The 25,824-nt window shown below is 43.8% G+C and overlaps 1 protein-coding gene across 1 annotated transcript in view; it reads right to left on the bottom strand.

Moving 5' to 3' along the window:
- LOC124798717 (protein grainyhead) overlaps nucleotides 1–1,855 on the bottom strand; it is a 217,372-nt gene extending 215,517 nt beyond the window's left edge. The window contains exon 1 of the mRNA XM_047262244.1: nucleotides 1,659–1,855. Within this exon, the coding sequence (XP_047118200.1) occupies nucleotides 1,659–1,759 (101 nt within the window). The 5' untranslated portion in view covers nucleotides 1,760–1,855. The remainder of the gene's footprint in view (nucleotides 1–1,658) is intronic.
- Between the last annotated feature and the right edge of the window lie 23,969 nt (nucleotides 1,856–25,824).

The raw sequence follows: 25,824 nt of genomic DNA on the forward strand, positions 1-25,824 counted from the left end.
AAACAGAGGAACAGAATTTCAGCACAATTTCCTTAACGTCTGTCTGTTCCAGAAAAAATAGAACATATCATGGGGCAAAAAAAGTTTGTCAATCCGTAAGGGCTCAGAGAAAAGTCCCTCGTATGAAACACGATATCTTGCATATACGATACGCAAGTAACGAGGTACATTCAGTCTTCCTACATTTCCGAATGGCCCTCAACCCCACCTCACCATAAGGAGAATATTTACGGATATGTGACTAATACGTCGAATTTTTTACTAACAAAACTCAGCGTGTTACAGTGGACGCACTGACATGGGTGTGTGTGTTTGTCCTTAGGATAATTTAGGTTAAGTAGTGTGTAAGCTTAGGGACGTATGACCTTTGCAGTTAAGTCCCATAAGATTTCACACACATTTGAATATTTTGAACTAATGTTCTCAATATGCACCATCAGTTAGGATTGACGGTACAATCAAATTGTTCACTGAAGAAGGTGTTGCCCACAGTAATCGCCGCAGAAAGACTTACACAGCGTTTTAGCTTGGTGTGGTGAATGACAGGTCTCTTAAAAACTGCATGAACACAATGTAATGCTTGAAAGTAAGATACGATTACAAGATTAGCTTCAAATTTGTGGAGCCTGTCGCACCCAGATATACATGACTACACTGCAGTTCGCACGTAAATGCTGCGAGACAATCGCTTTGATGCGTTACGAAAAGACCAAACCTACCCACCTCGATGTTGTGACCTGACAGTTTTTCCTTTACCAGAACAAACTGCGTAACCTGCTGGAAATCAAACAAGAAATTCGACGTGTCCTCGGTGAAGTTGATGGGGAAATGTTTGAGTTAGTAGGGAAGGGGAGGAGGGTTTCATACTTGTTTCAGGTTTAAACCTCAATATCCCCTGAAGAGAATGGTGTGTTTTGTTTGCTTCTTTGAAATAAATAAATAAATTCGATTTATAGCAGCCTCATATTCGGTGTTCTTTTTGAGACGCCCCTCATTAATCATTTTGGGGGTTAACCAACATACACTCCGAAACTTCCTGGCAGATTAAAACTGTGTGCCGGACCGAGACTCGAACTCGGGACCTTTGCCTTTCGCGGGCAAGTGCTCTACCAACTGAGCTACCCAAGCACGACTCATGCCCCGTCCTCACAGCTTTACTTCTGCCAGTACCTCGTCTCCTACCTTCCAAACTTTACAGAAGCTCTCCTGAAAACCTTGCAGAACTAGCACTCCTGAAAGACAGGATATTGCGGAGACATGGCATTCTGGAAACGTACACTCCTTCCAGAGTGAAAGGTTAGTTCACGCCCCCAGGCTGTAGCTAAACGATTTCTCCACAATACGCTTTCTTCGAGGAGTGCAGTTTCCTCAAGGTACGGTGGAGAGCTTCTGTGAAGTTCGCAAAGTAGTAGAGAGAAGTGCAGATGTGAGCGCAGGCAGTGAACCATGCCTGGGGAGCTCAATCGGTAGGTGCAACTCCAGCGAAAGCCAAGGTTCTGGATTCGAGTACCGCCCGACACACAGATTCAGACTGTCAGGAAGTTGCAAGACAGCGTTATTTCAGCAATAGACTGAAAGATTCATTCACTGCGAAGTGATGAGAAATGGGTTGATGACGTGAAACGGAGTGGAGAAGAGGGCAGAGCTGGTGTACTCACGGCCAGAGGTCGAGCTTATCCTTGTCCGGCAGCTTGTACTCGTAGATGAAGCCCATGGTCTGGGCCTGGTCGTCCGCGGACGCTCCGCCGATGTTGAGCATGGCGGTCGTGACGGCCGAGAAGGGGTGCTCGTAGTAGGGCCGCCAGCTCGCCGCCGCCGCTGCCGCCGCCGCCGCCTCCTCGGAGCCGGCAGCCGCCGCCGCGCCGCCCCCGGCAGACCCGCCGCCTCCGCCGCCCCCGCCGTCCGCCATGCGGGTCCCGGATCCGGACCCGGCGCGCTCCTCCTCCAGTGACTCCTTCCCGCCTCGCTTCCTGCCAAGAAAAACAGGAGACGTCTTTCAGTCAACGAGCGGTTGCCAGCCTTCCGACAGTTAGTAAAATGTTCAAATGTGTGTCAAATCTTATGGGACTTAACTGCTAAGGTCATCAGTCCCTAAGCTTACACACTACGTAACCTAAATTATCCGAAGGGAGGACTCGAACCTCCGCCGGGACCAGCCTCACAGTCCATGACTGCAGCGCCTCAGACCGCTCGACTAATCCCGCGCCGCGACAATTAGTATCAACACTCTGTAGTATACCTAAAGTGGGAATCCGAAAGCCTGTGAATTTTTTAATTGTTTGTGTCGCTCTTTCTCATGATTTATTGTAAGATAAACCTAACAAGTCTGTACAACACTTGCCGGCCGGTGTGGCCGTGCGGTTCTAGGCGCTACAGTCTGGAGCCGAGCGACCGCTACGGTCGCAGGTTCGAATCCTGCCTCGGGCATGTGTGTGATGTCCTTAGGTTAGTTAGGTTTAATTAGTTCTAAGTTCTAGGCGACTGATGACCTCAGAAGTTAAGTCGCATAGTGCTCAGAGGAGGATGTTAGTGTTTAACGTCCCGTCGACATCGAGGTCATTAGAGTCGGAGCGCAAGCTCGGGTGAGGGAAGGATGGGGAAGGAAATCGGCCGTGCCCTTCCAAAGGAACCATCCCGGCATTTGCCTGAAGCGATTTTAGGGAAATCACGGAAAACCTAAATCAGGATGGCCGGAGACGGGATTGAACCGTCGTCCTCCCGAATGCGAGTCCAGTGTGCTAACCACTGCGCCACCTCGCTCGGTGCATAGTGCTCAGAGCCAAGCCTGTACAACACTTGGTATAGATTCGATGTTATCTTAGAAATTTAATTTTTTTTTTTACATGTTGATGCATTTACTTTGGACTATTTGCATTTCGTTGCGTTAAGTAGTCATGCGTTCAACTGGTATAACAGCACTTCAAAGCAGTATATGAAATGGAAACACTACCCAGAGCGAGTCATCTGTAATAAAATAAGCTGTCATAGCACCGACAATCGTCTAAGAAGTAATACCAACAAGAGGAATGCACACTTAGGCGTCATTACTGTTCGATAATAATGCAAAATGAATCATAATTACAATAGAGGGCAGAGTATGTTGTCATTTCAGAAATCTATTAACACGTAAAGGGCGACTCAAAATTCTTAAGATAATTTTCTACACTTTACAACTACCAATCAGTAAATAAGTTACATGGGGATTCCAAATTCCTGTTACAATTTTCTTTACATTGTAAGGGTCCAACAAAAGGTAGACGGTTATTCCAAAACAAGATAGAATCTTCTAAATCTTATAATTGGCAGTCAATAGATACACAATTATTCCAAAGTCCTTTTACAATCTTCTACACCTTGACAGTTGTAGTAGAGCCATTTTAAAGCACTCTTCTAAGTTCCTAGGCGTTATCGTGAACTATCATTAAGTAACGTTTGGAATAAACGTTAAAGGCAAAATTTAGGAAGGTGAATTGTTCAAATCTTCCGCTACTGCGGTCAGAATTCTTGTCACCACTGTCTTCCCTGACTTTGTAATAATATCGAAAATTAATTACTGTATATAGCCTCATTGGCTAAAAGAAATCGAGAGAACATACATCCAGAGAACGGGGACGGTAGCACGTTTGGTTATCCCAGCCAGGTCATCATCTCCTGAACGTTTCGACTATGGTGACGCGCCGATGATTTTTTTATCAGCACCAAATATACAGCTCCCACAAATGACTCGGGCAGAACTGGTGAACTGACACGATTGGTTTGTTTTTCTTCAATCATAGCAGCGAAAAATTATATGGTCAGTGCCCAATACAAAGGCACACACTTTTAACACGAATTTCGGATCACTCTTAATACGTTTGTGTGCACCCGAGTCGACAAACTACGTATATGGCGCCTTTAGTCGCTAGACGTATTCGTAAACGTGCATTCCCATTTATTCTACTGTACTTTTTTCTTTTTGCTATATTTGTGTTGTACATCTGTTTTATGTAACAGTGTAGTGTTGAACTTTTAAAGTAACGTATGTCTGTAATCAGATAACACAGCTGACTCTTTGTACATCTGTCAAACGCTTAGGGTATATTATAAGATACATAACTTAACAATAATATTACCAACGTGCGTGCGACCATCCGATTCACAACATGCAGAGAAACGTTTATGATTCACGTCTGCAACTGTCATTCCCAGATTTACGACCTTTAACTGTTTTCAGGGATATGGAAGAACTCAAGTCTCATAGCGCGACGCGTTAGTAATTATCCGATACGAATTTTGCTGATTCGCGAATTTTTAGTGAAAAACAAGAAAATTTATTGAGGATTCAATACGCCTGTTCCGTGTCATTTGATTGTGATAAAGACTTACTATTTGTACACCTAAGAAAAATAAGGATAAAAGAGGAAAGCACTTTTGGTTTTTGGGTTGAGGCTACATGTAATCAACATTAGTATCACTAGTAAGTAATAACCCAAAAGAAGTGCACTGCCGGCCGGAGTGGCCGAGCGGTTCTAGGTGCTACAGGCTGGAAAGGTGCCACCGCTACGGTCGCAGGTTCGAATCCTGGCATGGATGTGTGTTATGTCCTTATGTTAGTTAGGTTTAAGTAGTTCTAAGTTCTAGGGGACTGATGACCTCAGAAGTTAAGTCCCATAGTGCTTAGAGCCATTTGAACCATTTTTTGAAGTGCACTGCAACTTTGGCTTATGGTGCAAACAAGGCTCCTTCGGAATAAAGGAGCAGATATGCAGGACCATTTAGACACTAAGGGAAAACGCTCGCTTAGATTTGTTAAATAATGGGGGCAATTATACACGATAACCGATCCACCAGGAATTACTACTTGTCGTAGACATTGCTTTCTTAAAGCTGTGCCTTTCGAACCTTCAAAACAGAGTAATAGCGCCGTGCCTGCAGTAGCGGCCAATCCCTTCTGCACTCCGAATCTCATTTGGTTTTTCCGCAGAGGGGCGCTGCCGCAGACGTCTCTGCGGTGCCAACAATCGCGCTTTATGCTGTGCGGTGAAAGCAAATCGGCGTCCACACACGCCTGCCCAGTATTTCCTGATGTGGTAGCCGTCCACGAGTTCACTACGGGTCGCTCCTGTGCGGTTTGACCCAAATACGCTACAACTGCATTTCGTCGAACAGTTAACCGCAAGGTACCGGGCTCCGCTCAAGGCAAAGCTCCAACTCTTCCTTTTAAGTCCGTTACAGTCACTGCGTATTTGTACAACAAAATCATCCTTTCTTTGTTATTTTACATCTCTTAATGGTCTCCTGAGGAGGTAATTAGCGTGACAGGTCCGTCTACAAAATAACTATGGTTTAAATGAGCGCTGAAACTACGAAAATACAGGAGCGGAATTGACTACATTTTTCAAGTGGTTAAAATGCATTATATGTTTTTTCCCTTTGACATTTACCACCGCGAGATTGATGGGTAGGTTCGTCGATAGCTTTTCTGATGCTAATGATGAAACGAAGCATGTTATTGATTCCTATAAAGAAGGATATCTTTCGGGGTTCGTATCTAAACTTCACAGATGATGAAAGTAACTACTGAAGTCACAAATCTATATTCATAAAAAAATACACAAAGCAGTCGACAGATATTTTCCTACAATCAGAGGGAAAAAGGCTTATAAAGTAATGAAGATATTAACAAAGAATTCCAATGAGGAACGAGAGAGGGGGTCAGAATTAATAGACAGTGTAACCTCATAAATTTGTAAGTTATGTTCCATAAGGTGATACATATGCATTCCTGGAGCTCTAAAACGCATACCTTAAGGGCCATGAGAACATTTTCATCTTCGCTACAGTGAAACACGTCTCTTCTACTGCAAGCTCTTTGCTGTTTCGAACATACTGCCAAACAAGTTGGTTGGTGCGTTGTATCGTCGGTTCCTACCAAACGACTTGCCTGTCCTACTAGAGGAGGTATCATTCCAACAACGCTTGGAGATATAATTCGTGTACGATGGAGCACCAACTCATTCCCTCAGAAATTATCGAGAACACACCACACAGAGATTTAATGGCAAATGCATTTGTCTGGGAAGTCTAGTACGTTGGCCAGCACGACCCCCCCCCCCCCACCCCCGACCTTGATTCTTCGGAATTTTGGTTGTGTGGACACTTGAAATCTTTGGTGTACAGAAGCCTCAATAATGATGTACAAACACTAAAAGAACGTGTCATCAATTAAAGCGAGCACACTCGTCACCAACCAGGAATTTTTCAGAGAGTGCTTGATCCCGTAGGACGTCAGACAAAAAATGTGTTACTATGAATGGACACCACGTCGAGCACTTCCTTATCCGATGGAACATATGTGCAAGTCATGTGTAATAGAAAGCAGATTACGTAAGAAGCTCTGCTTTTCGCAGTAAGAGAATTATTTTTTCTCAATTGTTTCCCACATTCTGCAGGTCGTTCGTAATAGCAAAGAGCTGCAGCCGAAAAGATGTGCTTCACAGTAATGAAGAACAAAAAGCGCTCATAGCTGTTAAGGTATGCATTTTAGAGCTCATGTTTAGTGGACACTTTTTTCTTGTTTAGGGCATACTACCACTTCTCAAAGTATGGAATATTTTTTTAACAGTCTGTGCTACACATTGCAATTTTTGCCATCACTAAGGAACTGCAGCTTCCCACCCCCTCCCCTCAGCACCCTCCCCTATCTCCACCACCATACGTCTAGCCCGCTATCGCGTCGTGAGATCATTACTTCCTTGTGACAGAAAAACAGGGAGAGACAATAGTGCGTGTACAGGGCAGCACTGTTACCACACCGGTAGCACACAATACCTAAATCAGCCTTTAAATGTGGCACAAAAGTTTTGGGTACTTTATACTGTCAAGCCGTCACAATCATGAAATTTATACTAAACATTCAAATTTACAAATTCCGGATGTTAAGTTGCTATTTAAGCGCAAGCCAAGAACAGTGAGAATGATGTCATCCTCTCTCTTTGTTTGCAGGAGTTCCAGTTCGATGAACAGCTGCGATCGTATTTTCTCTCAAGGATGGCAGTAAGTGTCGTCTATAAGTGGTAAACTGCTGCACTGTCAGTCTGTGTGATACATGTAACTCCATGTAAACGCAAGTCTTAATTTTTTTACTTCTTTTGGAAAACAATTCCCTGTGCACGCTTTATACTTGCAGCGGTCAGTCCTTGTTGCTATAATCGTTATGCACTGCGTACGCCAGTTGGAGCTGACCGTGTGTGGTCCGAGAAATTTATTACGCTAACACCTTTAGCGGCGTAGAGGATATCACTCACTGCGTTCGTGACAGGCGTGAAAGGAGACGCAAATCGGAAGTCGTGCATTCAGCTACGTGATCCAGTTGTGCGCTGAGGGCATGGCATTAGGCCCACCGAACAGCTATGATAGATTGCAACACTGGTGTCGAGAATTAGTCGAAGAGTAACCTGGTAATATGGCTAATTCGTACTGCAGTAAGTGTTAGTCTGAAACTGTTACTAAAATATGAACAGAATGACGAAATGCCTTCGCTCTCGTTTATATACACCAGTCCTTTGAAAGATTTAATATCATCCTCCAACTCTTCCTTCTGCCGTAACAGTTTCATCTCCGCATACCTACAGTAGTCGAAGTCCTTAATATCATTTCACACATCACAACATTTGTCAACTCTGCAAGTCTGTTCCAGTACCAAGATAACTATGCTGCATACTTCGTACACATCCAGGTAAACTGGCGCTACCTCTGCTGACGGCATTTCATGACCATCTTTCCTCGCCTATTTTTCTTTTACATTTTCATTTCTTATCTTACCACTCCAATAATTTTTAAAAAATGTGGAAGTATAAAATCTTTGACCTCAATCCGAAGGCAGTATCTGATATTAGTAGATAATTTCTGGTGTCGACGTCAAGAGCGTTACAGAGGGAACACTAGCTCCACTTCAACAAGAATGAAGAAACGGTCTGGCAGTGAGAAGTAATGCAGGAAGAGACAGAAAAGAAGCGGTGGCCAACGTTATATCAGACGTCCCAGCGAAGAAGCAAAAGATCGGACTGGCGAAAGAAATCGGTCGTGCGATTTCAAAGGGGTCATTCCAGTGTTCTCGTTAAACGATTTAAGGACATGACGGGAAACCTGAATGGCTGTGGCTGGACGGGGATTTGAACCACTTTTCTCCCAAACACGAGAAAAGACAGAGAAGAACCACCGAATAGCGGCAAGTTTCTTTACGAGAATTTTTAGTGAGTTCGATGGCGTTACAGAGATGCTCAACCAAGACACAGGCGCTACAAAAGAGGAGAGTTGAATTACGGAGAGATTTATCGTTTGAAGCGCGGAAGTTACGATCCAAGAAGGGTCGGGCAACATATTACGTCGCCTGTTCAGAAGGTAAGGTCCGATCGGTCGCAAAATGGAGACCACCGTGAAAATCAATTTTTTTTGTTTGCAACAGTTTGCTACACCTTCCAGCTACTTCTCTACATAGTCGCCACTCCGATTTAGATATTTGTCGTGGTGTTGTCGTAGGGGGAAGCCACCTGTGCTTCCTGCCAATTCTCTATGCTGGTCGCTGGTCTAAGGCTCGTTGTCTGTGCCAGAATGTTGTTTTCACAGCCAGTGGTTCTTGTGAGCAGAAATGAAACTCAGGGAGAGAGTCAATTACGGGCTCTATTGTGGGTGATCAAACTCTTCCCATCGAAACCGCTGCAGAAGCATCTTCATAGCCCCTTCAGAATGCGGCCGAGAATTGTCATGTAGAAGGAAACGCATGACAGCTATGTTATGTGGGCTGCTTGACATCAGGCGAAATCTTACACCAGGTCCTCATACTTGATGGGAGACACTATTGTTCTAAGCATCTTCACGTGCTCACTCTGCGCTCAGAACTGAAAAGAGCGATGTGACGCGATCGTAGGTCATACATTGCCCAACACATCTGTGCAGAGCTTTATCGGATTTTCGCTGTGATTTACAGTTCACATCCCATCGGACCTTACATTCCGAATAGTGCTCGTACTTCCTCTCGCACATGTCTTAAGAAAGGACGACGAGGAAAATCAGAGAATGGAAAGGTCATATCGGTGTTTGTCGACCTGCCCACGCACAATTCGAGAATGGAAAAGAAAGTCCGCCACACATCGTAAAGTATACAGGGTGATTCCGTGAGTGATGAAGAAGGGTAAGTGAATCAGTCTGAGGTAAGGGACTCCGATCCGGAAACCTTAGCGTCGAAAGTTATAAGCAGAAATCGTTCTTATACCTCTGACAGTGGAGCTCTATTGTAAACTCTTTGCTTTCCATATTTTGTAAGGAGGTAGTACGAATCAAAACAAGAAGAAATTGTGTAGTAAACATAGGCTCTAAAATGCATGCCTTAAGAGGGCACTTGTTCAGTAGAAGAGATGTACTATAGAGTAACAATGTTGAACAAATGAAGTATGCACTTTTGAGCCCATGTTTACTGGACATTTATTTCTTGTTTTGATCCTTACTACCTTCTCATAAAATATGGACAGCAAGATCTTGCAGCAGAAGAGGTCCATTTTCAGAAGTATCACAACTATTTTCGCTTACAACCTTCGACTCTGTCTTTTCCGGACCAGGATCCCTTATCTAGAATTGATTCACTAACCCTTTCCATCATCCCTGAAAGTTTGTGTCATCATCACGAACCACTCTGTACATAAGGAGTCCAGCGCCTTATCAGTGCGTCATTTTGCTCAGTAAAAAGATGATTATGATGATAATTTGGTGTTTTCTCTGTATGCGTTCTCGACGGTAAAGACCAGGAAGAATACGAATGAGATTGCAAATTACCTTCTTGTAACCAGCTCTCTACTCCTCTCAAGAACAGCGAAGGCAGAGGACTAGGCAGACGGCAGCAGAGGTTCCTCTCCTTCCCACGCAGAAACACGAGAGAGCTTGCCTCAGATTTGCAATGCGAGTAACAACCACCTCTTTGCAACACAACGGCCCCAGCCGCATTTTCGGCGTCACGATTGATTACTGTAATTCGTTATTGTGCCATTATGCTAACGCGCCCGCCGCGGGCGAGTGAGCAGTTTGAATAGCTGTCTCTTTACCTCTTATAAATGCGGACGGCGGCGGCGCACTTCCCCGAAACAGTCCGGGAGTGCATTAAAAGGCGAGTCCACGTGAAGAGCCGCGCGACGTGACGCTACGGGACGGGCAGGCTGTCGCAGAGCCGACGTCCCGGTCCGCCGTAATTGCGGTCCTAAACGCCGCCGTTTGTCAGGCGCCGCTGAGAGAATGCAGGCCCCCATGGCGGCTGTCAGACCCGCTTAGGCTCTCACAGTGTGACGTGGTGCTCGGTGACGCCACGGTCGTGACGCGAGGCATTTAAGGCCTCCTGTTACACTGTCACACGGCTGGGGCGGCCCAACACTCCATACGGCTTTGTCACTCGTGACCAGTCGTGAATATTCAACCGCGCAGTCTCTTCGAATTTTGATGAACTGGGAGCTGCAGGGAGGGGAGGAGGGGTGGGGGTGAGAACAGTCGGTACAGCTACTATATTGCTGCTAGATACTGAACCAACAGTCAGAGCGATAAAAATTTAAAGATATGTCACGTAAAGTTGAGGATGTGTTGTTGTAGTCTTCAGTCCTGAGACTGGTTTGATGCAGCTCTCCATGCTACTATATCCTGCGCAAGTGTCTTCATCTCCCAGTACCTACTGCAATCTACATCCTTCTGAATCTGCTTAGTGTATTCATCTCTTGGTCTCCCTCTACGATTTTTACCCTCCACGCTGCCCTCCAATGCTAAATTTGTGATCCCTTGATGCCTCAGAACATGTCCTACCAACCGGTCCCTTCTTCTTGTCAAGTTGTGCCACAAACCCCTCTTCTCCCCAATTCTATTCAATACCTCCTCATTAGTTACGTGATCTACCCATCTAATCTTCAGCATTCTTCTGTAGCATCACATTTCGAAAGCTTCAATTCTCTTCTTGTTCAAACTATTTATCGTCCATGTTTCACTTCCATACATGGCTACACTCCATACAAATACTTTCAGAAACGACTTCCTGTCACTTAAATCTATACTCGATATTAACAAATTTCTCTTCTTCAGAAACGCTTTCCTTGCCATTTCCAGTCTACATTTTATATCCTCTCTACTTCGACCATCATCAGTTATTTTGCTCCCCAAATAGCAAAACTCCTTTACTACTTTAAGAGTCTCCTTTCCTAATCTAATTCCCCTCAGCACCACCCGACTTAATTCGACTACATTCCACTATCCTCTTTTTGCTTTTGTTGATGTTCATCTTAAGTCTCCTTTCAAGACACTGTCCATTCCGTTCAACAGCTCTTCCAAGTCCTTTGCTGTCTCTGACAGAATTACAATGTCATCGGCGAACCTCAGCGTTTTTATTTCCTCTAACGTTTTTATTTCTTCTTCTTCTTCTTCTTGAGGATGGATACTAAAATATGACGAGCAAGTGAATGTTGCTGTTATTTTTCCAAGATACATAAGTTGACGCAGCGACGAACTCCAAGGCTTGTTTGAACATCTCAGTGCTTATTAAGCATGGTCCTGTTAGAACTGTCTTAGTCAGACAATTATACGGGAACGTACAGTTTACCGCTCTACAGCTTGGGATTTTTCACAAAAAAAAAACCTTCAAATGGCTCTGAGCACTATGGGACTTAACATCTGAGGTCATCAGTCCCATAGAATTAAACTACTTAAACCTAACTAACCTAAGTACATCACACACATCCATGCCCGAGGCAGGATTCGAACCTACGACCGTTGCGGTCGCGCGGTCCCAGACTGTAGCGCCTAGATCCGCTCTGCCACCCCGGCCGGTGATTTTTCACATTACCAGACATTGCTAGAGATGGAAAAAGATGCAGAGACATATAAAAAAATCCTGACCTTGCCGATTTTCGAATGCCAGACGTTTGGATTCGTAGTCTCGCGCTTAAAGACCAAGTCACTTTTTTAGTTTTAGTTTTAGATTTATTTTATTTTTTCGGTGCCACTCTAAAATAAAGGAATGTTTCTGTGTAGAATCTTTTTCCCCTCATTCAGCAATAAGACTGATGAAATTCCGTTGAGAACTAAATGTTTTAAAAACCTAAGCACCTCGAGTAAAATTATCTTGTGGCCGTGCGGTTCTAGGCACTTCAGTCCGGAACCGCGGGACTGCTACGGTCGCAGGTTCGAATCCTGTCTCGGGCATGGATGTGTGTGATGTCCTTAGGTTAGTTAGTTTTAAGTAGTTCCAAGTTCTAGGGGACTGATGACCTAAGATGTTAAGTCCAATAGTGCTCAGAGCCATTTGAACCATTTTTAACATCATCTTCTTTGAAGTTAAGGATAAATCCTAATGCCATCTGCAATGGTGACGAAAGAAATTTAGATATGTAGTTCTTCTATGATGGTGGGAATAATAGGAAGAGTAACATATGCCACAGGCACACTGCCCACACATGTAGGAGTTTAAGGATCTGTTTATAACAGGTTAATGGGGCAACTCACAATGAATTTGTGTGCACTTCATTTGGCTTTAGAAAGAATGGCAATAGAACCCATTATGCCATACAGGATCGCGAATGTTTAATAGGAACGAGAGTAAAGATGAGTTTGTCCAATAAAATATAATAGCACTACTAACGGTTTCAATATAGGGAAGCGAGTTGTCACAACATCACTATCAGATTGTCCGCTGACCATGCTGTTATCTACAGGAAATTCAAAGACACTTGGATAAAATTTCCACTTGCTGTAATGAATAGCTCTACTTAAATGTGTATAAAAGCAAAATAATGACCGGAACGGAGGGAAAAACCCATTAGTACCCAATTACGTGGCTGCTGATAAACTGCTACCGTCTGTCATGTCGTCTAATTATCTAGCGGTGATGCTAAGATGTATTAAGTGAATGCAACACGCCATATCGGTGGTATGGAAGGTGCGTGGGAAACCGCGTAATGGAACATATGACGCTATCGTGGTTGTTCTAGACTACTGATCCAGTAACTGGAATCTTTAACAATTATGCATGACGGCACATGTCTAAGGAATTCAGACACACGCAGGTAGGATAGCAACATCTCGGTGAGGCCCATATAAAAGAGTAACATGCGAACGAAATACGAAAGAAACGTGGCAGTATTCTTGCATAAAACCTGTCGGGTAAATGCAGGGAACCCTTATTCGAAAAAGACTGCGCGAACATTATGCTACGACCATCATATATCTCACACATGGACCATAAAAATAAGATGTGTTTAGGGCACGAGCAAAGGTATATAGATGTTTTCCTCACTCACTACGCAAGTGGAACAGGGCAGAAAATCGATAATACTGGTACGAAGTGCCGTCCGTCACGCACTATAGCGTCGCTTACAGAGCATAAATTTAGAAGCAGACTAATATTAGAATATGTAATGTAGTACATGAAATAATGAAAAGCATCCGGGAACCAACTGGTGGACATTAATATTGGGTGTATCAACCCTTTGTCTTGATCATATCTTGAAAACCGCTGGGGACACCTTCAGTGAGATGCCAGAATGTCTGTGGAGGAAAGCCAGCGAATTCTTCTTCAAGGGCGAAAATCTGTGAAGATAGGAACATGGTGGTTTTGGACGCTGCGATCTGAAGCGAAGTCGACGTTCTGACTCATCCCAAAGGTGTCCCATTGGCTTGAGACTGATATTCTGGGCAAGTTAGTCTTCTTCAGGAACGTCGATCTCCACAAACCATTATCTCACAAGTGCTTCTTTATGGCAGAATGCGTTGTCATCCTGATAGAAACAATCACCGCCTTCAAACTATTCCCCTACTGTACGCAGTACACAACGCTCCAAAGTGTGTTCATGTCCTTCCGCATTTTGCATTTTCTTAAGCGCAGTAAGGGGACCACACACTAATCATGAAAGATATCCACTTACCGCAATACCACCACCTCTGTACTTCACTGCTGGCACTACTCAGAATGGCAGCTAATGTTGTTCAGGCATTCACAAACCCAAACCCTTGCGTCTTACTGCCACAGCTGCAGCATGACTCATCAGACAAAATCACTCATTTCCAGTCATGCATCGTCCAGTGGAATCACTCTTTACACCACCTCAAGCGCCGCTTAGCATTGGTTACAAAAATAGCTTAGAAGGAGCTACTCGAACACTGTACCCCATTCCTTTTGACTCCCTACATTGCGCTAATTAGACTGCACTTTGAAAGTCACAAGTGATTTCTTTCGTTGATTTCATGCGATTTTTTTCAACCACCCTCCGCAAGGCAAGTGAGAAACACTAATTTTGTATTGTTTTTCTCAAACTAAAAACTTTGTTGGTGCGGCGCAACCACAAGCTTATGTATGTAGGTACTGAAAGCCCAGCGAACCCACCTAATCGGCGCGAATGAGTGTATATCGAGGGCGTTGGTTGCAGGAAGTATGCCGAGATGAAAAGATTCTCGCAGCGCAGGATGTGGTGGAATGTACGAAACATGTCAAAAATCGTGAGGTAATATCTTTTTCATGAGGTCACAAAACGAAGTCTGGTATGTCAAAATACGCAGAAGTAGTGCTTGAGAGTCCGCTAAGGACCAGCTGGTGGCGAGCAGATGTTCCAAGACGGCGGCTTGCGCCTAGACGCGGCGAGGTGGTGTCAGCCGCGTAAACAATGACCAGGTGGTGAGCGGCGCGGCGCGGCGCCGGGTCGCATTACCATACCGCTCTGCGTGCCTGGAATAGCCGCCTAAGCGGACGCCGCCGCACTCCATCTTCGGGGGAGTCCGCCGCAAGTGGGGAAATGGGACGGCGTGGATGACACTCGGCGCGTCTCTCTTACCCAGCTGTTTCTGTCCCTAACATATTCGTTACTGCAGTCAGTGTTAATGTTGCTTTCCCCACCATAGACGTACACTACTGGCCATTAAAATTGCTACACCAAGAAGAAATGCAGATGATAAACGAGTATGAATTGGACAAATATACTTTCACGCAATTTGGGTGCATAGATCCTGAGAAATCAGTACCCAGAACAACCACATCTGGCCGTAATAACGGCCTTGATACGCCTGGCCATTGAGTCGAACAGAGCTTGGATGCCGTGCAGCTTCAACACGATACCACAGTTCATCAAGAGTATTGTGACAAGGCAGTTGATCGGCCACCATTGATCAGACGTTTTCAATTGGTGAGAGATCTGGAGAATGTGCTGGCCAGGGCAGCAGTCGAACATTTTCTGTATCCAGAAACGCCCGTACAGGACCTGCAACATGCGGTCCTGCATTCTCCTGCTGAAATGTAGGGTTTCGCAGGGATCGAATGAAGGGTAGAGCCACGGGTCGTAACACATCTGAAATGTAACGTCCACTGTTCAAAGTGCCGTCAATGTGAACAAGAGGTGACCGAGAAGTGTAATCAATGGCCCCCCATACCGTCACGCCGGGTGATATGCCAGTATGGCGATGACGAATACACTCTTCCAATGTGCGATCACCGCGATTTCGCCAAACACGGATGCGACCAAGTCGCATAAAACAAATGCCGGGATTCTCCATCCTTCCCAAATCTGAGCTTCTGCTCCGTCTCTAATGACGTCGTTGTCGGCGGGACATAAGACACTAATCTCCTCCTCCAGTCCCTCCTCAGTAATCCAACACGTCGTCTGTTTGCATATGAGATTTGTATCGAAGTGAGTGAAGGCACTGGATTACCACTCAGAAGTGACTGTGCTCAAATACCTGATTCAAGTTTCGCGCCGTTCCTTCTGAATCGCTTGAGGCTAATTCTGAGGCATGCTTACAGACATGAATGCCAGCGGGACTTTTATCTATGATCTTTCTCCTACTGAGATTTCCAGCACCTGGATACCAGGTTCCGAGGAACATGCAGCGCTAACAAAACCGAAAAAGATAAAAAAAATCTTCCAGTTTATTATAAATTATGAAATTATCCTACTAGCTGACCTACTTTTTTCGAAATACAAGTTGCTACCCGGATTTGCATTTCTTCGCTTGTTGCTTATCGCTATTTGTTATTTCGAACGAAACGGTCTCCACAGTGCAGTTCTATGACATTTTTGGGCTGCTACTGGATTGACCTTCTGGCCACGACACTGTAATTACTACATACTGAAGGGGAAAATAAATCAGAACACAGACAAGGTGAAACAACAGCTAAAGTACATGTAGCAATAAGAGATGCATTTAGTAGACCGTAATGCTTCAATCTTAAGCAAATTATTAAGATATCACACAGTAATTATCACGTTCACGATGAAAATCGAAATCTCATAAATTATAAACTGTTAACAGTGAACCGGATGTCATAAAAAAATAAGGCTTTAGAAAAAGCATGCGTAATTTTCTCAGTGAAACATCGTTATTAGCGGAATTGTAGAAAAAACGTAATTTGTTTTGAATGCCATTTGCAGCTGCACAACCCAACGGCATAAATCAAGCCGCCATATTTAAATGTTCTGTTAGTTTGCAGATTTATGCTGCTACAAATGACGCTAACGTCAAGGACAAAAGAAATATTCTACCGCCGTCGTCGAATAGAGGTCAACTCCCCATTTCAGTACGCGTAGACCTCTCATTTTGACCATTATCGCACATTGATCTATACTAATGGTGACCTCCCATTAAGTACATATATTATTAGAAAAGAAAAAGCATTAAGGTTTATTTTATACTTTAACTATTCGACTGATAACTAAATCCATTATGAAGAAAGAAGCTATAGTTACCCCAATAAAAAAAATAATATTTCAGTTTTGTGAAATTTCGCAGGTAGTTGTCTTGGTGTGGAACCTTTCAAGCTTTACGAGACGTGTGTCACAGTCGACACCAATTGGTTGCTTTCTCCGAACCTGCACAGTCACTGGATTTCAAAACTTGTTCAAAAAACTAAACAATTGGATGCCGTTTCTTACCAGTTGCTGGAAGGTATTTTGTAAGAAGTGCCTTTCTAAAAGTCACTTCCCATTAGTTTTACTAAGTGGCTTTCCTTGAGATGGTGGTGTACACTTCTGAGTAAGACCTCCAACAAAAATAGACAAATCTGAGAACGTTCACACTATTCAGATTCGGGTATTTCTCCTTCGTATCATAATCATCCAGTTTTTTTTAAAATTCTGTGTCTATTCTTCTGTGCACTACAATAAATGCTATAGATCTGCAAAAGGAATTATCAAGTACACGAATTTCACGAAACGTTCGTACAATGACAGTTACTATAGCTGCAGTGGCTTCGGTGCAGCTATTTCCGAAATAGTTCTAGGAAGTGTACATAGACGGCAGGAACTGGCAACGAGTACGTATACATACATCGCTCTCATGCGAATTTTGCCCACTTTTAAATCGACAGCTAGCTACACCACATAGCACAAACATTTACCGAGCGGGAATTGGTCGAGGGGTTCCAGTGGCGTGGCCTCCCTATTTTCCTGGTCTTAATTCCTCGTACTTCTATCTATGGGAACATTTAATGGCATTGAAGTACTCCGTACCCATTCACTACATGCGCCTGTATCCTCCTGAGCGTGACCATGTCCGAGGACAGTCAGAGTTCGTGCAACGATGACTGCTAGCCGGCACGGTAATTCAGCGTGTTCGGTCAGAGGGTTACGTGCCCTCTGTAATAACAAAACTGAGTCAATCGATCAACAACGAACATAAATGGATGTCTTACGACGTCCGCCCCGAGCAGATGCAACGAACAAAAGCTATCAAAGTGAGATTAAAAAAAAAAAAAAAAAAACTGGTCACCACACTGAGAGCACCTTTTGTTGTGTTACGGACAGAACAGCACGAAGCACTTGTCAACAGATGTTTATTTCTGGACGTATGAAGTTTTCCCGGTTTAGACCAGTATTATCTCTTGTAACAGTACGGGACACTTTTTTAAAAGAGTTGTGTGCCTCGATGAAATCAGTGATTAAGTGACGGATTACGGATACACGGGTCTGGGTTTCAATCACCGGCCAAGCCTAGGATTTTTACCTCTCACTTATCACTTCTTTCATCTCTCGGAATGTTTTTTTGATCTGAAAAATGTTCAATTGCTCGTGGTTCGAAACCCAATCATAGCTCCTCGTGTAACGGACTGAGTAAGTCACCTCAAAGGTTGGAGAAGGGCTATGGCATAGCACCAATAGTAGGACCATGTGTTGTGGAGTTCAAACCAACTTTCGGAGCCTTGACACCTTTACCTTTTTAATTATTTGTTAAAACACATATTTCTCTAGATCATGAGGTGCATTTAAATTATTTAGTAGCCAAACAGGTATTCGGGAATGGAGCACATCATCGGTAGCGTGCATTTTATGTATACGTTCATGCCAAATGACGTTTGCGCCAAAATCTCCACCCCGTCAGGATATTTGTGGATCTTACAGAGAAAAAAAAGGTTCAAATGGCTCTGAGCGCTATGGGACTCTACATCTGAGGTCATCAGTCCCCTAGACTCAGAACGACTTAAACTTAACTAACCTAAGGACATCACACACATCCATGCCCGAGGCAGGATTCGAACCTGAACCGTAGCGGTCGCGCGGTTCCAGACTGAAGCGCCTAGAAACGCTCGGCCACACCGGCCGGCGATCTCACAGCACACAGGTTGTCGTGCGCAAAAGTTACAGTCATCAACCACCAAACGACGACACTTCCTTGTCATATTAGACATTTAGAATGGATAAAGAGGAAATTGCGATACTAGCTGGCGGCTCTTACGGCTGACGTAGTGAAAATGTGATAAACGACGTAAGCAACACGACCACTGTAACGTCATATCATTGGCGATATTTTGAAGCGTAATTGTTGATATGTTGCATACAATTAATAGAAAACGAATTTAGTATCGTAATAACAACTTTGTGGCTGTGATGGGAATCATGAGACACTTGTAAATACATGTTGTCTAGTATCGTCAAACACACTTGAATCGTATAGCTCAAGTGGAGACTGCAAAATACACTTTCGAATATACAGTGGCGGTCGAAATAATAGAGCCACCTCTATTGACGAGATTAAGAACTAGGATATCTATTAGTTCGCGAAATCGCCACGAGTGCCGTGTTGTCAGTCCCTTGTAGACAACATCAGGGAAGACGTTGCTGCTATCTTTAGTCGTCCGAAAGGAAGCGTTTGAGCTAGACGTGTGAAAAGAGGCATAAAGGTAAGAATCTTATGGGTCAAAATAATAGAGCCGCTTTACACATGTGCCTTTAAATTGATTTTTATGCAGTTGTTTTGTATGTAAATTGACGTGTGGTTTTGTTTACATTCGTCTAGATGGGCAGAGCAAAGCATACCAGTGAAGATGAGCGTATAGTAATGTTCCGGATGTTCAAAAGTGGGATATCCATGAATAAAATAGCCAATGTCTTGCACGTTTCGCGAAAACGAGTCCAGAACGCCATGAGACGGTCAAAACAAACAAAGCCGCAGGTGGAGAACAGGGGGCGACCTCGTGTAACTACTCCTCGCGTAGACAGACTCATCACTAGGGAAGTGAAGAAAGACCCATTTTTGTCAACACCACGACCGAAAGCCATTTTGTTTAGCGACGAACATGATGTTCAACCATCAACCTCAACGATTCAAAGACGACTGAGATCTGCAAAATTGAATGGGCGCATTGCAAGAAAGAAGCCACATGTTTCACAAGCTAATGTTCGGAAAAGGTTAGCCTTTGCCCGGAGAAATGAACAAAAACCTAATACTTGGTGGAGGAACATCCTTTGGTCCGATGAATCCAAGTTTAATAGGTTTGCCTCAGACGGAAAAGTCTATGTGCGCCGCCCACCAAACCAGGAATTTAATCCCAAGTACACTTTAAAAACTGTGAAATACGGTGGCGGAAGTGTTATGGTATGGGGATGTTTTTCGTGGTACGGCATTGGTCCAATACACCGTATCAACGGCATAATGAACGCAGAAATGTACAAAGACATCTTGGCAAATGTGATGCTGCCTTATGCTGAAGAGGAAATGCCGCTGAAATGGAAATTTCAGCACGATAACGATCCAAAGCATACTGCAAGGATCATAAGGCAGTTTGTTCAAGAGCACAATATCGAAGTATTAGAGTGGCCACCTCAGTCCCCTGACGCATCACCCATTGAGAACTTATGGGAGATCTTAGACAAGAGAATTGACCGCTCAAAAGCTACATCGTCAGAAAAACTGTGGGAAGAAATCCAGAGAGCCTGGTATGCGATCAGTAGTGACGAATGCAGGCGTTTAGTAGACTCTATGGGTAAGAGGTGCAGGGCAATCCTCAAAAATAAGGGTTACCCCACGAAGTACTAATGCAGTCCTATGCAAAAAAGACTGTTCCTGTACGTTTCATAAGACTGAGATCAAGTACAATATATTTGTTTCAATTGGCTCTATTTTTTTGACCCTGTGGTCTGGTATTCTTTTGAATATTATCGATTATTACTGATTATTTTGTGTTGTGTTATCGATATAACTGGCTATAGTACAATGTGACTCGGTTGTAATGGTTTCCATCATAGTTCAAACATGTCAAGTAATAAATGTGCACTTTATTCCAAACCATTGCCAGGTGGCTCTATTATTTTGACCGCCACTGTATGTACTTTCCACTGAAAAATCATAAGAACATTTATGTCGGAAAGAAACCGTCTGACAATCGGAAAAAAAATGAAAAATGCTTTACAGCTGTAGCGAATACCTCTATACTCGGTAAAATGTGTGTCGTAAAGAATCGAAGCTATCGGAAAATACACTTTAGCTATATAGTTCAAGCTGAAACTGGGACATGCACTTACGAATTGTAACTACGTGTCAGTAGTAAGTCGAACGGTCAGCGCAGAGTACGTAGCCATTTATGTGAAAGAACACGTACCTAATACTGTAAAAACAGTCCTACAGATTTGGTGGGGATCACATTAAACGAGAAAAATTTTAAAAATTATCGTAAAGAATAAAAGAGTAACAAATGTAGCGAGTATTATAATTCCATCCGGAACAGATGAGACAATATTTAGTTTCTCTTGCGAAACAGAGATAAAAATATAATCTCGCTCTAAAATATGACGACAGGTAGAGCTACACAGAAATGAAATTTGAAATGCACACCAGAAAGTGACGGAATAGCAGCCATTATCATTACTACACTGGTCAAAGCCCATGGTTAGCAGAGCAAATTCCTGTTGACCCACGTAGAACATTTTAGTCCTGTTCGGCTTCCTTGTGGCACAACGTACTATGGCGCGGTTCTCTGACAGACCGTCGCCAGCGTGTCAGAAGTGTACGAACGCCGATAGTGCCCGCGACCCCACGGCAGCGCAAGCTCGACTGGTCGTATCAAACCGGGAGCTGCGCCGGCGGTGCGGGATCGGCTCACAGAGGCGCGGGCGGTGTCCGAAGCCGCATAAAGGCCGTAATAAAAGACGGCCAGGGGGAGGGGGGAGGGCCGCCAAGAAATTGTAACGACGCCACCGCCTATTATCCGGACGCTCGCTATCGGCCGTGAAAGATCTCGCCCATTGTCCCCCGCGCGCTGCATTTACATATGACAGGCGCGCCGCCCTTGAGAAATGAAGAGCAATTTTTATCTCTCTTTTACCGATTTTTTTTGTGACGTGTCGCCGGAGGAGGAGATGGTTAGGTGCCGCCTGTCCGGGCGCGGAGTGCGCTACCGGCGGGCGGCTCTGCTCTGGCCCGCTTTTGTGCAGCCGACACTTGAGTGATGCTCGCCCGACGTGGCGAATGCAAGGTAAATACCGTTTGACCCGCGAGTCCCAACACGGATTTGTCTTGCAGTCGGGACGGAGGGCGCCGGCAGCTACTGTCGAGTCTTTTTCCCGTCGTCGGCTAGTCTGGGATTCCGGGCACGTAGCATTGCTATCCGCGGCGGTGCGGCTGATTACATTGTGTTTGCTGGCCGTAATGAGGCGTGTCGCCGGCAGATGGCGGCGGCACGAAAAACCCCGAGGGCATCATTTTCTTCTCCCGCCGTCTTAATTAATTCGGAGGTAGGAATCGGTAAGCGAGCTGTGGCGACCGCGAGCTGGGGACGCGCGGTTAATGACGGCTGCAACGCGAGACGAAGAGAATAATTAGAGGAGGTCGGCCGTCTTTATGGTGTGCGTTTGGGCATCAATTGTAGGATTGTGACGCGAGCTGCATGGTGAGAGCTTGTGATTATAAGTACTCCACTTCCAGGAATGTGGACTATTATATTGAGCCAGTAATTGCAAAACCAGCAGCTGGGAGTGCACGGGGATTTTTTTTTCTTTGTTAGTACACCCCGAAGCAAATCCTCAAGTGCGTATCTTGCACAGTAGAGGCGTTATTAATGCCAAGCGGACGTACAGAGCGGTTATTAATATTTTCAAGGGTTTCACTTTCCATATTTTTTTTACAACAGGTTAATAATATACACACATATGTAGTCATTGGTGTCATTTCATCTTCACGCAATTCACGGGAACTCGACAGTAAAAGTACACTCAAAACACAGCCCGATAGCCAGGTGGGCGCCCCTGATCTCTCTGGACAGGTCAGCTACGCCAACGCCTGATAGCGGGGGCCAGCAGTGTAGACAACCGAGAATTAGTCTTACTTTGAAACACTAGCGGAAAAAGCAATGAACTAAAACATTTTTATATTAATGGGAAAGTCCCTAATGCAAACAGAATAATAGAAGATGGACGAGTTCGGGAACTTCGTTGTGGATGATGAAGAGGTCGGTTTATATTCAAGCACTGCTAAGGTAAGCTCTACCCAGTGATGAACCTACAAACATGTGAGGGACTAAAGTAGCCAAATTCAGAAATCTGGTTATTTAGATGTAACTATGGATGGCACACTACATGTTAAGTTTTGCATACTGGAGTATTATATCTAAGCTTCATAATCTCAAATAAAGTAATAGCCACGTTTCGAAATATATATATTATTCCATCCAGCGGCCAAATAACTAATCGTCCAAGGGTTTTTATGACGTTAGCAGCATTTGGCCATTGAAATATATCTGTGATAATAGGCGAAAAGTGTTGCCACTTTATGCGAGCAGTCGCATTAACCGCCTCTGCCACAGTTGCACGCTTCCCTTCTAACCCAGATTCCCAACCTGTTACTCACTACTGACGTAGCAACACCTACTCATCAAGCCCTTACTCGAAGTCCCTGATTCCCGTAAGAGATTGGACATGATGTGCATCTGCACTGAAAGAAAGGATCGGTGGTCGTCGTCACTTTTTCTTCAGTCAGGCACAAATTTTCACCTGTTGCCCTTGATACATCTGAATACCCAAATGTGGCTAACGCCATTAAAACTGACTGTAACGAAATATTATTACTTGTAATGCTAACTTTTGCTGTCTATGCCACTGTCGACAATAATATGATTACAATCGTTCTAGTCACATCTAAAAACCGCAGAGCACAGTTCGTTTTGTGTGTGTGTGTGTGTGTGTGTGTGAGAGAGAGAGAGAGAGAGAGAGAGAGAGAGAGAGACAGAAAGTAAATGTACTAGTATCGTTTTGCTCCTTCCTACTACACTTGAGGATGGAACACGGGAACAAAGGCAACCGGTGCCTCCCTGCATAAGCAGAGTTTCTATAATTTTATCATTGTTGTCATTGTTATGGTTTCTATCCGCCTGGATCACATGGTTCATATTAAAAATTTTATCACCTTTGCTTTGTTTACATTCACGTGTAAGATACGAATTATATGACGCTTCAAGGCTAGATTAATCTTTCTCCAGTATCCAGTTATCGTAAACGAAATTCGATGACAGCAACAGAGAACTTATACTGAAGCACTATATGAAAAAAGTGTAGATAAAATTAATTGTTTACAGCTTGACAATATTGCGAAAAGAAGGGCGTATATCATATTTACGAGTGCGTGAAATTACGCTTCACACACGGTATATCAGTGCCGAGTTTAATGCTTCCCCATTAATACGCGATTTTCCCCCTAAATGACAGGGAAACACATAAGATAAGGTTGGATGACAATGGTACTTCGTCCGTCAAGGATTGTTCTAAAAGAGTTTCCTGTTAGAGCTGTAAGTGTATAATCTCTTCATTCACGTATTGGGCACGTTTCGAAATGACACTCTTAATATCACACTTTAATTTGATACACACGATTAATTACAGCGTAACGCCTTCCCTAAAAATGACGTCAATGTGCGAAGCAGATGTATGCTGCGGGATGCATAACAGCTAGGATTCAAGTGCGTTTCGCAGAACCGTTAATAATTGGTATGTATCCGATCTACTGTGCAAGAGTATCTTACTCAAAACGTATGGGATGATGAATGAGACCTATGTTCGAATACTTCCGCAAGTTTACCTACCCAGCGTTAAGGTTGCCCCCTATACTGTTAGGGCATAAAATTCGTATCATTACGAATGCTGCTGCAATAAATCTCAAAGGACTTTGCAAGGACTAGAAACAGATATGATAAATAGGCTCGTTACTTATAACCCACAAGAGTAATTAGTCATCACCATATATGGTGGGATGAACGCAATTAGGAACAAGGTTCTAGACACGATTGGGTATTTGGTCAACATGGCTACGACGAAAAACCGCCTCCGGATGACATTCTCGTGTGCCCTTCGAGTACAAGGTCCTGAATACCTGGTCGGGCATCCTTTGCACTTTATGCGGTAGCATCACTTCTAAAAGTAACAAAACGGGCAAAAACTGTATGATTTTTCACCGGAATCGGAAGGTTCATTCTGCTGCTGGTCATTACTCTCATGACAACTTATCAGTTTGAGACAGAATATAATACAATATATTAAATGATCTTGACATCTGCGTTTCTGAGTGAGACTTAACAGTCGATGTCAGCCAACTGTGTCTCTCTACTCAAGTGTATGTACCTAGAAGTTGAAGCGAATACTATACATAAAGCAGAGAAACAGAACAGTATTCGTTAAATCTGTTTCTGCTCTGCGGATCTCGTTCGCGGCACTACTTACGTCTACTGCGAAGGAGCGATCACAATTTTCAAATACTATGCGTCACACGACTGTTGTTTGTCAGCAGAAAATGACTAAAACAGAAGTAAACAATGAGGCACAGTGGCCAACAAGAGCCAACGGAAAGCTATTTGTTCATCTGCCTTAGGCTTCACTGGACAACATTGCTGGAAGAGATCATAGTCAAAACACGGCTCTTCCGTCCGTTAAGCTTTCAACAAACAAAAACAGGTGAAAAATACCACATTGGCAAACATCATAGGCTCGGAAATTTCCGCGAATAGTGATCTTACTTGAGACAAACTTATTACATGAAAGGTTGTCGGGCACTCAGTCGCATCTGAAGATGAAGAGCTTTTGCCTTGTTGAAGTATTGACAGTTCCTATGAAAGAAGGGAGCCAGCGCCCAAGAATCTTCCAACAGTTCTTACATCGGGAAAGCCTCAAACAACACAAATATTTTGTTATTAAGAACATCAAGCGTCTACAAAGTTTGTTTACTGGTACCTATTCAGATTTCGAACCGAAGTTCCATCTTCACAATTTTACAAGTTTAGGTGAGCAGCGCCATCGTTGGTTGGTAGTTTCCAGAAAATAGTTTCTGTTACTTTTGTTTAGATCTGCTTCTATATTTATCCACAAGAGATTTAGTTTAAAATGAAGAAATATAAAAGTTGAACTATCGACGAAGAGGTGATTACAGACAGAGCAGAAGCCCGGACTGAGAGAAAGATGTCGAAGGAAATGATTATTACTTTTTTTTTTTAACTGAGACACTGCAGCATTCACCCTAAGCAATTTTTAAAACCCAAGGAATGCATCACCTCGTTTGGTAGCAAAGTAAGGTAACTGATGATGT

Source organism: Schistocerca piceifrons, chromosome 5 (genome assembly GCF_021461385.2).
Source record: "Schistocerca piceifrons isolate TAMUIC-IGC-003096 chromosome 5, iqSchPice1.1, whole genome shotgun sequence".
Taxonomy (NCBI): domain Eukaryota; kingdom Metazoa; phylum Arthropoda; class Insecta; order Orthoptera; family Acrididae; genus Schistocerca; species Schistocerca piceifrons.